Source organism: Pleurodeles waltl, chromosome 7, assembly GCF_031143425.1.
Source record: "Pleurodeles waltl isolate 20211129_DDA chromosome 7, aPleWal1.hap1.20221129, whole genome shotgun sequence".
Classification (NCBI taxonomy): domain Eukaryota; kingdom Metazoa; phylum Chordata; class Amphibia; order Caudata; family Salamandridae; genus Pleurodeles; species Pleurodeles waltl.
The window spans coordinates 1,474,581,983-1,474,598,225 of NC_090446.1; the positions used below are offsets into that span (position 1 = coordinate 1,474,581,983).

The 16,243-nt window shown below is 43.1% G+C and overlaps 1 protein-coding gene across 1 annotated transcript in view; it reads left to right on the forward strand.

The window, feature by feature from the left end:
• The window catches only part of LOC138246527 (uncharacterized), a 601,223-nt gene that overhangs the window by 524,417 nt on the left and 60,563 nt on the right, over positions 1-16,243 (forward strand). Inside the window, exon 23 of the mRNA XM_069201183.1 lies at positions 15,305-16,066. Coding sequence (XP_069057284.1) covers positions 15,305-16,066 — 762 coding nt within the window. The remainder of the gene's footprint in view (positions 1-15,304; positions 16,067-16,243) is intronic.

Below are 16,243 nucleotides of genomic sequence, written 5' to 3' on the forward strand. Positions count from 1 at the left end.
TAAAATTCAGTTTCGTTTCTCCTGAAGTGAAATTCCCTAATGTTAAGCTGAGGAGTCCAATGAGGTCAAATGAGGTCGGGGAAGTTAAGCAGTTAAGCAGTAGGTGTCAGCAAGTAAAGCTCCTAAGGGAAAAACCAAATGAAGGTTAAATCAAGTAAATGAGAAAGGATTTGCTTCTGAGTCTACCTCTTTGAGCAGGAGAAAAGGCAAGTAACAGGTGTCACAATCCTGGAAAGTGGTATCTAGTTTCAAGCAAGTGGGAAAGCATATCTGACACTAACTAGCTCACAAATACACAATTAAACATATTACTTCTACAGTGCAGAACTACTCCCTTTGGTACCCAAAATCCAGCCTTTCTTGATAAGATGGCTTCGCCCTCCTTCCCAGGGACCGCACAAAGAAAGGTCATAGCGGCATGCTCTTCAGGAGATATCTAGTAAAACATTGATAAACAATTCTCACAGAAATAGCAACAAATATGACTACTAGAGCTTGGCTCCTGAAACAAGAGAAACATCTACAACATCTAAAACCACATTTGAAATGTTAGCATGATTCGTTTAACTGAGGCCTACCATGACCGTGGCTAACTTGAACACTTTTTGGTTAACTATAATGTGAATGTCATGCCTTGAATATGGATATATATATAATAATGAGCAGATTAATAAATTTAAAGCAAGAAAAAACCTAGTGACAGAGTGTCATCAGTTCCCCCCTTATGTCTGAAAGAGCCACATCACACAAAACATTCATAAGTCTCACATGAATGATTTTCAAATGCCTGTTGTTCTCCTGCTTACATCTAGACTCATCTACATCTTTGAGCTTGTCATGGATGTGACACTACAGCTCTTCAAGATCTATTTATTCACTGTTTTATTTTTTTCAAACTTCCCTTTTTCACCAATTCTCCTCTCTTACTCTTTGAACCACTTCTTCCACTCATCGCCCAAATCCATCTCATACACAATAAGGAAGAGATAGCTAGCATAGTGATCATTAATATGGAAGTAAAGTCCCAAATACCCCACTACCTATACAACTAAGCCAGTTACCTAATTCACATAAACCCTTCCAAATTGCTTACCAGGCACCTGTTGCCTCCAATTCCTTCAAATCTTTCGAAATTTCAGTAATATTATCTACATATTTGTCAATCTTGTTGCTCTTATCAGACACGTACTTGCAGCACTTCTGAACGTGTAACATGCAACAGACTCTGCCCTTGCGAGTGAGATATCTAAAGCAAGCCCATTCTGTAAAACCATAGCCCTAATGGCCACAAGTTCCGAGTTATCAACAGACAATACTTCTACAGTGTTGGTTACAAGAAGTTCAACCAAAGTAGAAAGCTTGCTAATGTTCAGGACATTCAAAACTGTTCTTACGGAAGGAATCAGAGCACCAAAATGTCACCTACTATTTGCGAAGCACTATGCTTGTGTCTTCCATGAAAGACAACTCATTAGCAACCATTTTATTTACATGATACACCTTAGGAAACACTAAAAAGCCTATCTACCCTATTTGCAGGACCCAGAAAATAAGCATTCTTCTCACACTCACAATAATATCCAGGAATGGCAGGATTCCTCCAACCAAACACTCATTTTCTCAAAACATTAAATAGCTATGAGCATTCACTCCAACTCATCATCTGAGGATTTCTAATATATTCCTTACTGCTTTTAAAACAACATTTTCCTTGCGTTGGCCAATCCAAACTCAACTTTGGGTGTGTCCGATTATCCTTTAGTTTTTCTTCCTCCTTTTCCCCACTCAACCTGAGACCCCCTCTTTACCACGTGCTCAAGTCCTTGTCTTCTGTCCTCCAATTCTTCAATAGACTCTTTCTAAGCTGTATTAATCTTACATATCAAACCTTCTTTCTGTGCATTGGAAACATCAATCTTTGTCAGAGACCTAAAGAAATGCCATACTGTATCCATGTATATAGCAATATAAAGTTTAATATACTGAAAGGCAAAGGGTGTATGAGAGGTAAATGATGGTAGGTCACTGCAGTAAATGCAGGTTAGTGGTATAATGAAACTTGTGGGGCCCCCCTGCAGAGAACAGGGAGACCCCAACCTCCGGACTCACCCAGGAGCTCTCAGGCCAGAGTACTGTGTTGAGGGGGCCCCCTGGAGCTTGCCCCCCCGCCTTTGTTATGCCACTGATACAGGCAACTAAACTCAGATATACCAATTATGAGTATGCAGAACTGTAGACTATTCATGAAACAGGTTATAGAAAATGTTGTGACTATAGTTTGCTTGGGCACCATCGTCATGTAATATCATCATACTAAATCTATATTACTCATCTAAGTGAGTTGAATTAGGCTTAGCTATGGTGGGAGTATGCTCAGCAGGAGAATTTAAGTGCACTAATAGGCAGATAATGAAAAGAAAAACAGAAGCTAACTGCCTATACAGTTAATCTCGCTCTGCTTTGGTTGGATGAATTAGACACCATGGTTTCTTCAGGTTCAGACTTCAAGGAATACAATCATCAAAAACAAAAGTAAAGTATCTATGTCTGCTTCTACTTGTGCACATCTGCAAAATGTTGATAACTTCAAAGATGAGTATATGTTTGTTAGAAGTTATCCCTAAACTACACCAGCTTCTTCTAAAATAACAATCTGTCATTTTTGCTGGAGCATGGGCCCTACAAAGTTTCATAGGTTCAGAAAGGTTCAGTTTGTAACAGTTCACTTGGGTGTGAGTCAAAATCAATCAATCTTCCCTGTGGTAACCCTAGTCATGGAGTCTTTTTAAGCTCTTTTTGCTGATTTTCAGCCTATTGTGTTCTTGAATATAGCTCACTCTCAGTAATGTATGTCTATTCAGGAGCGGAGTACCTTCGTCTAGACATCCATCTTCTCTTTGATCTCCTGAATATCGGCTGTTTATCTTTACTGTCACTTTGCTCACTGGTCTCTGTTTCCTCATTGACTGTCCCCCAGTTACGCTCCTCTGACACACCACCTTTCAGTCTCTCTCTCTAACCCTTTCTTGGCCACTTCTCACTTCTTGGCTCCCTTCTGGCTGCACTTATTGACCCTTCTTCGGACTCAGAGTAAATGTCTACAGTCATTTCCACTTGTTTCACTCTGGGTACCCTTGGCTCATTCACCACAGTCTCAGCATTAATCTCTGGTTGACTTTGAGACCCTGGGCACATTCTTCTCTCCCATATAGTCATTCAGGGTGCTAAAGAGCAATTCTCCACAAAACAGTGATTGTGGTCACCACCTCTTCATCAGCTTGTCGCACTCTTTAGGTGTAAGAAACATGCACCCTTTTCAGAAGGCTACCACACTTCACAGTGGGGCTCCAGACACAACTTCCTGATGTGTTTCTTCACCAGGACCCAGTCCCCTGGACCAAGGTCATGACACTGGTCTTGGCTTGTAAGGGGAGTTGCCAATTTGACCTGAATAGAGACAGAATGCACCACATCAGCCAATCCCTTGCAGTAGTCGAGTACCATATCATATGTTATGTTCACAAACGCAGCAGCAAGTACAGCAGCAAGTCTCATGGCTCTCTCCGTGTGGATTTGTTGTGGGAATAGCCCTATCCTCCGTCCAGGGGTACTTTGAAGACTCATCAGTGCCAAGGGAAGGGCATCCAGCCAAATAAGGGATGTGGACGCATACATTTTGGCAAGTCAGAACTTCAGCATCCTATTGAACTGCTCGACAATACCAGATGCTTCAGGGTGGCAACTACAATGACGTCTTGGATCAATTTGCAGAGCTATGCAAAGCATGTGCATAATCTTGTTCAAATGACTTCAGAGATCTGACTCTGTTACACGGTTCCCACCAAAAAAGCAAGACTGTGCATTTGGGGAAGCAGAACCTTAGGACGAGAAGGCTGAGTCCCTCTACACCATCAGAAACTGTGGATCTGATTCCTAGCTAGCTTATAGTGCCTCACCTGAACCCCCAACTTTTCCAGGGTAATATATGATTATAGAAAACTTGAACATGACACTCTGACTCCCAAGGAAGTCGTGGAAACAGATCTTACCCCTGTTGTTGTTTACTCATGCCTGCCCAGGGTAAACACGAAAAAGATAAGGATGAAGGTTTTCAAACATTTTTTTGAAATAATCATATTCTTGCCTAGAGAGAATGACCTGCAATTATTAGGCAGATGAAACAAAGAATTGTAACCAGTGTTACTACCATCGTAAAAACAATAAACAGTCCAACTATGATAATCTTGAATGTATATCTTCCTACATAGCAGTATCTATAATCTGAGAACATAGCAGGTGTACCCTCTGCCTGTACCCGATCTAATGGAATAGCCTAAGACCCCCATACCTGGAGAGCTGAGCCAGGGTGCCAGTCTAGAGTGAAGTTGGCAATCCTTCTGTGCAAGGTGGAAGATCAGCATCAGCAGAGCTGCATGTCAAACACAGAAATCCTTCCAGGACAGTAGTGGCTGGAGTGCTCCTCTGCTCCCTCTGGGTCACTGCACTGTTTATGTAATCAAAGCCAAACTGTGTTAGAGGTGCAGCTCTGATGCAATGATATGTCTAGATGTTAAAAACTCTCCTGGAGGGCAATGCAAGCCCTTGGATATCTTATTCTATGTTCCTAGCCTTGAACATGGTGTACAGATTACGTGTTGAGAAAAGCTAACTAAAAACAAGCAGCATGTACAATGTATTCTCGGAAAGTATAAAAGTGTGGAAAACGCCATTGCTAAAATGTGATGACAGATAAAACATGTAAAATGTAAAATATGAAACTAAACTAAAATGGAGCTAAAATGGAGAACCGTGGGTCTAAGAAGGCCTCACGACAACTCCAAAACAAACGGCAGACCAAATCGGGGGACCAACTTCCTCAATACCAGCTTGGCCACAGTGAGACTGTCAGTCCTCCTTGTTGAGTATGCTTCTACTCAGCATGAAAAAAACACACACAGTACTTCTGGAATGTAGTGAAGCCCATTGCAAATAGGCATCTCAAATAAATCTAGTTGCATATAATCGAACGGAACACCTTATTTTCCTGTTTGACTCAGTGTCACCACTGTCCTCGTTCCTGTATTTAACATTGGTGACACTGATTCACAGCAATGACATGTAAATAAGGATTGAACCAATGCATCTTAAACAAGTGTACAATTGCATCGCTCACTATATGGGTTGGACTATGAAAATTCTGACCATAGGAGACAACATGGCAATGGAAAAGACAAGTCTCCTGTCAGGATTAAAGCCAGTTCTCATCTCGGTTCTTCACACTCCCTGCCTTGACCCATCTTTCTATTCACTTTCTAGAACTTCCTCCTGTAAATGCTTGACCTCTGCCCACATAGCAACAACAGTCAACAACAGACTTGTGGCAACAACATTTTCAGAATCATTTGAATAGTTTCCATTGAATGTGCAACACCCAAGAGTGCAGTATTTGGCTACTTCATCCTTGTAGCATTTGCCAGCGGTCACAAAATCACATCCGCTCTTGTGTTATGCACATTTTAAGACTGTTGTTTCAGCTGGAAATTGCAGAGCCTCAAGCAGGTAAAAAAAAATACAATTCCTGTTTCAGATGGAGTCAGACAAAGTCAATAAACCCATCTGGAACCAAAACTGTCCAAAACCGTGGACCACACTATTCCCATACTGGTTATCAGCATACTGGTTATCAGTGTAGATGGTGAGGGTATTAGAGACACAACAGGCTCTAGTAAGAGCAATCCGTTTATCCACCAGTGCAGAGGTTACATTACGCAAACAGGATGCTTGCACTACACCTTCTAAGGTGCAAACAGCTTAGGATACTTTCAAAATCCCTTGTTTTTCTCTTAAGCAAGAGCAGTCCACAAACAACATATAATCAGGCTCTTCCAGAGGAATGTCTTAATTGTCATGTGTTGGCTTGGTATCCAATTCTGAAACATCCAGACAGCTGGATCATTTTCATCAGTCACAGGTAAAGGCAACAGTGTGGCAGGGTTGTGACAGGAGCACCTCCGCAGAGAGATGTTTTCTGCAGTGAGGATAGTCATGTGCTGGGTTTGAGCACGGGTGAGCAAGATCTCAACAGATTGTGGACCATGACTGTAAAACAGTAGTCCATTACCATACCATCACATTATTGAATGCTGACACCAACTGTGGCTACTGCTCTTAGGCAATCTAGCAATGCTGAAGCTACCGTTTCAAGAGTGGCGAGGAAATATGCAACAGGACCTTTAGAATTTCCATGGGCTTGTGGGAGTATAGAGAGGGATTGTAGAGCCCGGGCAGAGAAGAGACATTCTCTTAGCGTAGTACAGGCACTCATTTATTTGTTGTCCCATGGTAATGCATAAGACGCATCTTTATGTGTAAGCCTCTGTAAAGGCTATGACTCTAGGGAAAAGTTGTGAATACTCTGACAACAAAGGCCCACCATTCCCAGAAACATCCTGACTTCTCTTTGTGTTGTGGGAGGATTCATTTTCAGTATGGCGAGATGCTCTTAGGAAACTTTTGTAGCTCCTTTCTCAATATACAGATCTAAATACAGAACTTTCTTCTGACAGTATCATAATTTAGTTGGAGACACTTTCTCTTCATTTTTAGCCAAATGGTTTAACAGGGAGATGGTGACTTGTCTGCATACGTCTGGCATTGTGGAAGCCACCCATCGGTCATCGAAGTACTGAACAAGGACTGAGTTGCATGGCAGCTGCAAGGTCTCCAGATTCTTTTTTAATACCTGATTGAAGATTGAGGGACATTCTGTATACACCTGTGGCACTCAGTCCCATGCCAGAACTTAATTTTGGAATCAGAATGGAAAGAGGAATGTATTGTTCTCATGCAGAGGAATGGAAAAGAATGCTTGGCACAGGTCGTTGACTGTGAATCACTCAACATCACAGGGTATTTTGAACAATATCATGACTGGATTTGGTACCACATTACAATGGACAACAATATTATTGACCTTTTGAAAGTCCTGCATAATTTTCCTTCTCTTGTTTGGTGTCTGCTAACCCATTATAAGAGAATAGCAAGGGCTCCCTAATATCTCTTTAAGACGCCTTGCTCTAACCTTGACTGTATTGCAGGAGGAATTCCAGACAAAGCCTCTGGTGAGAGGTTCTACTGGGGCATTTAAGAATACTCTGGATTCTGTTTGGATCTTATTCTCACAGGTTCAACATCTTTCATCAAGAGAATATCTTTGCAAACATATTTCCAGACTTCCTCCCTATAGGAGTCTTTTAAGTTAGAGGTAAGTTTGCATGGAGAGTTTGTTGTCTAGGATGATCCTTACTTTCTTGGCATGGTCAGTAGAGGTGTTTGAGTGACCAGGTTCAGAGGACTGCCAAGAGGCCCCCCAGGGGGAGTTGTTATTGCCAAACGTAAGCATTTCGGTTTTGTCTGTGTTGAGCTAGAGGCAGTTGTACATCCAGGCAGCAACAACTCTCATGCATTTGGCAAAGATTGCTTTGGCGGTGCTGGCAGTCGGTAAGGGAGAGGATGAGCTGTGTGTCATCAGCGTAGGATCCTATGTTCATGCTGTTCATGCTGTGGGCTTTGATGATGTCCATGAGGGGCTTCATGTAGACTTTGAACAGTGTTGGGCTGACCAACAATTCAGTCACTTAACCAACCCCCTTCTAATGCAGGTGTATCCACTTCTCCACCACCGTTATGTAATTGGCGTTCAGAAAGTAGCACATTGGTGGAGTAGATCACTCCCTCCTTAAGCCAGAATCTAGATGGAAGCCTTGATGTCTAAATTTGACTGCAGTCACAACAACAGTGGCTGTTAAAAAAATTAACACTTTTCTTGCTAGCAACAAGAGGAACTCAACAGTGTTGCAGACTGTCTTGCCAGTCTTGCCTTGTCTCTTAAATTGTCTCTGGTGCTTTCGAATTTTCCATTCAACCTCACGATGATGAGGATGCACCAAGCACACCTTGAAAGATCCATACAACTAGAAGGTAAGCTTGTATAATTGCACACCACAGGATCCACTCCCTATTCCAGAAAACAGGGTGGTTGTTTTTCACTTTTTGTCTCTAGTGAAATTTTGTACTTCGTGGTCACATATTTTTAAGCTATAAAAAAAAAGTATAGTAGACCTATTGGGAATAACAGGTCTCATGTACAAAAGCCTTTTGCAATCATAAAGTCTGTGATTTGCAAAATCACAGGGTTTGCAACTACAAAAGGGCTTGTCTTTATGTACTAAAGTCCTTTTACAAGTTGGAAAAGTATTTCTGACTCACAAAAGGGCATTTGTGACCCTGTCCAAATCACAAATGTGAGGGGGAGAGAAAAGGAAATCCCCCTTCTATTTACAAGTTTGAAAGAAATGTATCAAAGGTTTTTTAATGCAACTGCAGTCGCAAACCATTGATCAGATACCAACACCTCAAATGGGGTAGTACCTGACTTGCAAAAAGGAAGTGGTCCCTCTTGAGCTCTTTAGCCTTGTGAATCTTGAAAAAAGGTTTGAGGGAGAGTTAACTGACAGTGAAACTTTCTAAAAACACAAAACTCTTTATTTTTCTTTAAGGAAAAACATTTCTTTATTTGAACGCAATCACAGACATGGTAGTCTACTGTTCCTTGCAGGCCACCATCCCTGTCATTGTGGTCAATTGCAGGGGTGGCAAATTGTGACCTACTTAATGAATAATATTTAGGAAGGCTATTGTGCAACTCCCTGTGTTTCAGCATTTTGTGAACTGACCTATATGTGCTAAGGTCGATTTGCAAGCTCAGAAATGAATTGACAAAAGTCGGTGAGCAATTTGTGGCCACTTTTTGGTAAGAATTTTTTAGTACATGAAGTACTATTACAAGCACATAATATTAGGTTTCCCAGCAGTGCATAAATTTGAAACTTTATTAATCATGATATAGGGGGTCATTATGAGTGTTAATGTGGTGGCAGTACCACCAACAGGCTGGCAGTACATACCACCACATTATGAGAATGGTGGGTTGGCTGCAGCCAACCCGCCACTTCGCCAATCATACGGCCATGGCGGTATCAGCCGCCGGGCCGGAGATGTCAATCTCCAGTCCGGCAGCTGGCATAGTACTGCCGGCAGCATTTTGAGCCTGCCTACCACCATAGTTTTCGTGGCGTTAGCAATGCCACAAAAACCATGGCGGTAGGCCCTGCTGGTGACAGGGAATTCCTTAGTTAGTTCTTGATCGAGAAGCCCAAATTCTAATCTGATGTGCGCAGGTAAAGTATGTTGTGGCAGGTTAAATGCTAGGTGATGAGCTTTGCTCTAGGTGTTTGTTGAAAAAATAATTCCACTGCACCGGAGAAGCCACTGATCCACAGGAAAGCGTTGGAATCAGTGTTGATTTGATTACCGTTAGAGTGGGTTTCCAGGTTGGCATTCAAAATTTGCTGTGTAATTTTTTTAATGAAGCGATCAGCAAGGCCAAAATGCGGTTTCAGGGAATTTAAATGCAGCTTGGACGAGTGCCTTTCTTGTAGCCACACCCCCAGATTGTAGCTGGCTCTTCTTTCTGCTGTGCTACTGCCCAGGTACTATTTTATTCCTTTTTTTTGCTTTTTTCAAAGATGACAATTTTGTTTTTTTCTAGGTTAACTGTCATCTAGTTTGTTGCGCAGTAAGATGCCAAGGAGTTGAGTAGGTTTTGCAGACCTATTAGTGTTAGATTAATGATTACAATGTTCTGTGTACTTTAAGGACGTCATCAGGTGCTGTCCCAGTTTAGGGGGTGAGAATGTGCTTCATCCAGTGCTGGCTTAGTTCTGAAATAAACAAGTTTAATAATTTTGAAGCAAGGACACAGCCCTGTTTAAGACCTCGGCCTATGTGAATTTGCCCAAGTTTCTGAGTACAGTAACTGTATTTCCCGCAGGAGGTTGGTTGGGATATCCCACGCAACTAGTTTGCGCCACAGCAAGTTCCTGTCCACATGATCAAATGCTTTTGAGAAATCGAAGCACCAGAAGATTGTCTGTTGTGCTTGAGTGGAGCCGAAAGTGGGTTTGGTTACTTGCAAAACGCCCTGATTCCTCCAGCCATTTCTCCAGTTCCTGAAGAAGGATTCCTGCAAAGATCTTTGCCTCAAGTCTAGTAGAGCTATTAGACGATAGCTGTCTGGGTCCGCGTGGTGGCCTTTTTTGTAAATTGGGTGCAGGATTGACCCTTTCGATGACTCTGGCTTGTTGTTCTTACGTAAGGCAGAATTAGGTAATTGGCCAAGTGTGCTACCTCAGAACCCTGGATCTTGCTTGAATATTGAGACGGAAACGCCGTTTGGGCCTGGGCCCCCGAAGCCTCTTATTGCCTTTATTTGTTCGACAATGGTGGTTTGAGATATTGAGAGAGCCGGCGTTTGTGCTTTCAGGTTGGAATGTGGCGGCTTTGGTTCATTGCAGCAATATAATGACCTGATGTGTCCCAACCATGCATGTTGAGGGACATTGCTGCCAGCGTTATGGGCCTGGCCTCAGTCTAACTGATTTGTCAGGGTCCACAATGGTTTGCTGTTTTTTCCTTTACAGGCGTTTAGAGTTTCAATACATTGTTGTTCATTCCTTCCGCTTTTTGCTTTCCAGATGGATTTCTTCTATTCCTTCCTAATTTCTGTGAAAGTCAAAGCTGAGGCGTCTGGTGCATACTGATGGTGTGTAGATTTGGCAGCTTTTAGAGCGCGCTCCTGCAGTTTAAGGGAGCTGTTGAACCATTTGTTGTGTGGCGGGCATTGTTGAAGAAGTAATTGACGCTTGTTTGCTCCTAACACATTCTTTAATCCTATCAGAACTTTTTCTCTGTCAGCCACCGGGTTTTGAAGTTCGCTGGTTCCTAAAGAAATGAGGCTTTTCCAGATCGCATTTTGGCTTGAGAGGCTTCGACCGCTAATCCAGCAGCGCTCCCCCCCCCCCCCCTCAGCGCCTCGAAACCCTGACGGGTACATAGCGCGCTTTATAAATACCATGATTGATTGATTGATTGATTTCCGTCAATCTTATCTCATCAGCGCCATCCAGATCCTGGGTCTTGGCGCTCTTTGTTATGCCTTCCAAGGGCCTCCTCATGATTATTTATTATCTCCAATTTAAGGGAGAGGTGGTCACTTTCTCTTCGTTCCTCTACTTCAACAACTGTAACCTTGTTGAATAGATGAAGAAAAACAAAAATGTAGTCGGTATTTCATTGTGCTGCTTTAGTTCTGCGGGTCGCTGCCATTGACTGATTTCTGATGAACCTTCCATTCAGAGCATGAGGCCCGTTGCTTCAAAAGATGTCAATAACAGATGGTCTTCTCTGTCGGATTTTGCATATTTCGATACTAGCTCCGTGCCCAGCGACATCCAGGGTGCGGGTCCCTGTGTCATTCCCCAGGCCGTTGGACAAATTTAAGTTGAAATCCCCAGTCACTATCCAATGTGAGCATGAGTAACAACTGTTGTGCAGTGCAAGAGAGCTTTTGCCAGGCGCCGTGCTATCCCAAGGAAAAAGGACTGCAAGGTAAAAATCTTAGCCGCTAGACAACTGAATCAAAAATTAAGGCCCAGATTTATGCACCACTTTTGAAAAGCAGGATGCACCCTTCGTTTCCCCCTGTGCTGGAGCTGAATTACGCTGCCAGCGCCAATGCAGGCATCCTTGCACCATAGTGCGTTGAGGGGATAGATTGTTTATGTGCAGGAAGGGACTCTTTCCTGCACATAAACAATCTATAATGGCGATTTGGCCCTTCTAAATGCAGCACACATAAAATTACCAAAGCGTTGTTTTGAATGATTGTTTACATGCAGGAAGGTCTCCCTGCACATAAACAATCGTCCATGGCATTTTGCTTCTTCTATGTGTACTGCAGAATGCATCACACATTGAAAAAGCAAAAAACAAGGAGGAATGAAAGCATTCCTCCTCGTTTTGCCATGCAAACGCCAGCCCTGGGGTGTCATTAGTTTTTGCCACTGCCTCAGGTTTACGACAACTCCTAAATCTGAGGCGTTGTCAAAAGCAATGGGTGCTGCGTTCAAACGCCCACACCAATACCCATTGCCCGCTCCTCTGATGGAGAAAATTGCATCGGAGGGGCCCATATTTACAAGGAGGCGTAACGCCACAAAAAAGTGGTGTTACGCCTCCTTGTAAATATGGAGCAGTGCTTAGCACCACTGGAACGTCACAAATAGTGATGCTCTGGTGGAGCTCGGGGCTCCAAAATATGCCCCTGAGGGTCACGGAGCAACCCAGGCATAAGTTTAAAGGAGGAACCAGGCGGACAGTAAGTGTTTGCTCGGTGAGTGGATTATGGAGATCAAAGCATCATCGCAAAGTACCAACAGTGTCCCAACAATCACCATGACCCTGAAGACTGCATGCAAACTCTTTGATATGAATGATTGGTTCATTTTGTGAAAAACATAGTGGATCTAAGTTGTCTCCTGGTGATTTTTGTAGGTCTGTTTTTGTTGTTTTTAGACTGTAGTGACTGTCGGTTGGAGATTCAATATTGCTGTTCTCAGGTGAAGGTATTTTTTGATTTGGGGAGATGCTTCTGGCTCACCGTGGTTAGGATCTGTGGACTACCAAGCCCACATCACTTTGCTGCATTAGGAGGCGGGACCGGGCCGATTTTTTGAACGGCAACAGCCCACGGCATGGGATGTGGTTAAGGCACACTGTGGTTGGGCTCAGCAGACTACCAAGCCCACATTACCTTGTTGCATCAGGAGGCAGGGCTGTGGCATATATATTGAATGGCAACAACCCGCAGCTCGCGACCCGCTTCAGGTAACAGCAGTTGGGCTCTGCGGACTACCAAGCCCACATTGCTTTGCTGCATTGGGGGGCGGCGGAGGTCATAAATTGAATGGCAACATCCTGTGGCATGAGACACACTTTAGGCACAGCCTGGTTGGGGTCTCTGGACTACCAAGCCCATATTCCTTTGTTGCATCAGAAGGCGGACATATAAATTGAACGGCAAGAGCCCGTCTTGTGCGTGCACAACACGTGCATGCCTGGGTGAAGACTGGGCCAGGAGCAGGCTGCACCACCCTTTGCCCTACTTTCCTGGATTTCCCTGGACTCTCTGGAACCCCAGTAGTTGTCAAGCCTCTTTAAGTTACCTTTCAGGTTTTCTTCCCTAATTAACTGGTTGGTGCTTTTTACAATATGGGGAAACACAAATTTAATTTATCTGCAGAAAAAGTAAGCAAAAAAGTGCTGCCACTAAATCTATCAAAAATTACCTGTCGTCTGTAATGGAGGTAGTTGACTTTGAAGTAGGGCAGGTGGGGGCCAGGTTAGATGCTCAACTCAAACCTGCATTTGACTTTGATGATGCAACCAGATGTAACATCTGTTCCCAGCTGGCATCTTAATGGAGAGTCCTCCAAGACCTCGTCTCAGCCCCTGTTTGGCCCAGATGGAATGTAAGCTACAGGACAAGGTATCTGTCTTCAACTTGACGCCTGAAATCCATATGTGATACAAGATCCAGTGATTGATATTATCTCAGTGCCCTCATTAACACAACAAACAAGAAAGCAAAAGATAGAGTCTAAAGGGAGAGAGACAGAGCGGAGACCCTGTACTAAATCCCTAGCATCTGCCTCCCATTCTCTATGTAACAAGTGAGGCAATAGAAAATCCCCTATAGATGTAACTGAGAGTCTTAAGGATCACTGTGGCAAATGCCTGGAAATAATTTATAAATTGGACAATCTGCTTTCTACTTTTGCTCCCAAATATTAAGCAAAATGAAAGACTTGTACAACAGGTTCACATTTGTTCGCAGAGCCTTTGGCACTAACCCCACTTTGGCACCGTGTGGACAGCCTGGGAAATCTGGGAACATTTATAACAGAGAGCGCAGCCCAAAGTCATGCATTGACTGATAAAGGGCAACAAAGGGGTAATGGCATGAAGGGGGTCTCACCAAACCTTATACAACATGGCAACCAAAGAGACCTTTCAGAACTTGAGTGCTGTGTGACTACTAGTCCTGAAAACCTACAACACACAGGGGGTTATTACAACTTTGGAGGAGATGCTAATCCGTCCCAAAGGTGACGGTAAAGTGACGGATATACCACCAGCCGTATTACGAGTCCATTATATCCTATGGAACTCGTAATACGGCTGGTGGTATATCCGTCACTTTACCGTCACTTTTGGGACGGATTAACACCTCCTCCAAAGTTGTAATAACCCCCACATTGTCCAAATATGTATTCCCTCAAATCTCCCCGGATTGTTAACCGTATCTTACAGTGCTTGAGAATGTTCCTAAATTACTGCACCCCCAGAAGGAAGACCATGTGTCTCATAGAAATAAAGTTGTGCACTGGATCCCTAAAGTTGGTCGCTGGGCATAGCAATGAAGATACAAGATACTAAATGACCATTGATAATACATTGATTTTCGAGTAGATCTCCTTAGCCATTTCGAAACAAGTTAATACTGTATGTAAAGCTATTCACTCTCATCAGCATCAGATGTAACATTCCTTACATAGGTCTTAGAGGTTTCAAATGTAAATGCAGACAAAGGTTGTTGACAAGCACTGTCTTATTGGTACCCTTTGAGAGCTGGTGCCTGGATTGGGAGTGTTCCCTTGCAAGAGGGGCTTTTAAAGGCTTTGATAGAACTTTGAGTCATCCTAGGTGGAGGCTTGTCATTGTTACAGTGCTTCTTTCACAACCCTTTCTTTCCCCAACCCTATTTCCTTTCATGACCCTTACATCTGGTCCTTTTTTATTGAATGGTTCTTTCCTGTGGCCTTACTCTGTTCCTCCTTTTTTAAAGCTTGTATTTATTTCTATCAAAGTATATCAAATTACACTGTGTCCATTGTTTACAGAACGGCAGACCCTGGCTCTAGTACTGGGAATATCTTCATACTATGTTCAGAACAAGCAATAGTCTTATCTCATGTGCCACTTGTATGAATTTGTGTGTTAGCTTGTGAAATATATACACCAATAAAGTGAATTTAATGAACTAACAGTGTTCCTGTTGATCAGGTGTGATCTCTGGTTTGTGTACTTCCTGACTGAAAAGAATCCTGTTCTTTATTTATCAGTTGTTGGAATTTTGGATTAAAAATAGTTTAATCCCCTGTGGGTCAGAGGATTAACATTTGATTTTCTGTTATTCCACTTGACTAACACCCATTTTCAGTATTTTCTCATCAGAATCTGTGGCAGGTTTGGCAGCTGTTACTGTGTTATTGATAGGAATCTTAGAGGTAATACCAGTAGGAAACTTTCATTTTCTTAAGCTTTCATTTGTTTTTTGTCCCAGAAATCACAGGACAAGCTTGAGGAAGAAGAGAGTGATGAAGAAGAGCAGGAAGAGGATAAAGAGGAACAAGCGCAAGAAGAGCAGAAAAACGAGAAAGAGGAACAAGGGGTAGAGGAGCAAGAGCCCGAAGAAGAGCAAACAGCAGAAGAGAAGCACGAGGAAGAGGCGCAAGAAGCAGAGGAAGAGAAGCATGAATCTGAGGAGGAGGCGCAAGCAGAAGAAGAGCAAGAACCTGAGAAAGAGGAGCAAATGGAAGAAGAAGAAGAAGAAGCCGAGGAACAAGTGGAAGAGGAAAAGGAGGAAGGAGCAGAGGAAGAGGAACAAGTGGAAGAGGAGGAGGAGGAAGTGGAAGAGGAGGAAGAAACAGCAGAAGAGGAACAAGTGGAAGAGGAGGAAGTGGAAGAGGAGGAAGAAGCAGAGGAAGAGGAACAAGTGGAAGAGGAGGAGGAGGAGCAGGTGGAAGAGGAGGAGGAGGAAGTGAAAGAGGAGGAAGATGCAGAGGAAGAGGAACAAGTGGAAGAGGAGGAAGAAGCAGAGGAAGAGGAACAAGTGGAAGAGGAGGAAGAGCAAGTGGAGGAGGAAGAGGAAGTAGAAGAGGAAGAAGAAGCAGAAGAAGAAGAACAAGTGGAAGAGGAGGAAGAGCAAGTGGAGGAGGAAGAGGAAGTAGAAGAGGAAGAAGAAGCAGAAGAAGAACAAGTGGAAGAGGAAGAAGAGGAGGCAGAAGAAGAGGAGGAAGAAAAGGAAGAGCCTGTAGACCCAGAGGTAATGTCATCTGTATGTTTTTCAAATAGCCAGTGGCATCCTTTTGGGAAACTTTAAAAATATTCTATGTGACTGATTGCAGACCTGTGAACTGATATGTGTTCACAGTGGTTTAACCAATGTACCAATGTACCCGTTGATCTTTTATTTGTGTCTATAAATAATTAGCATTTATTC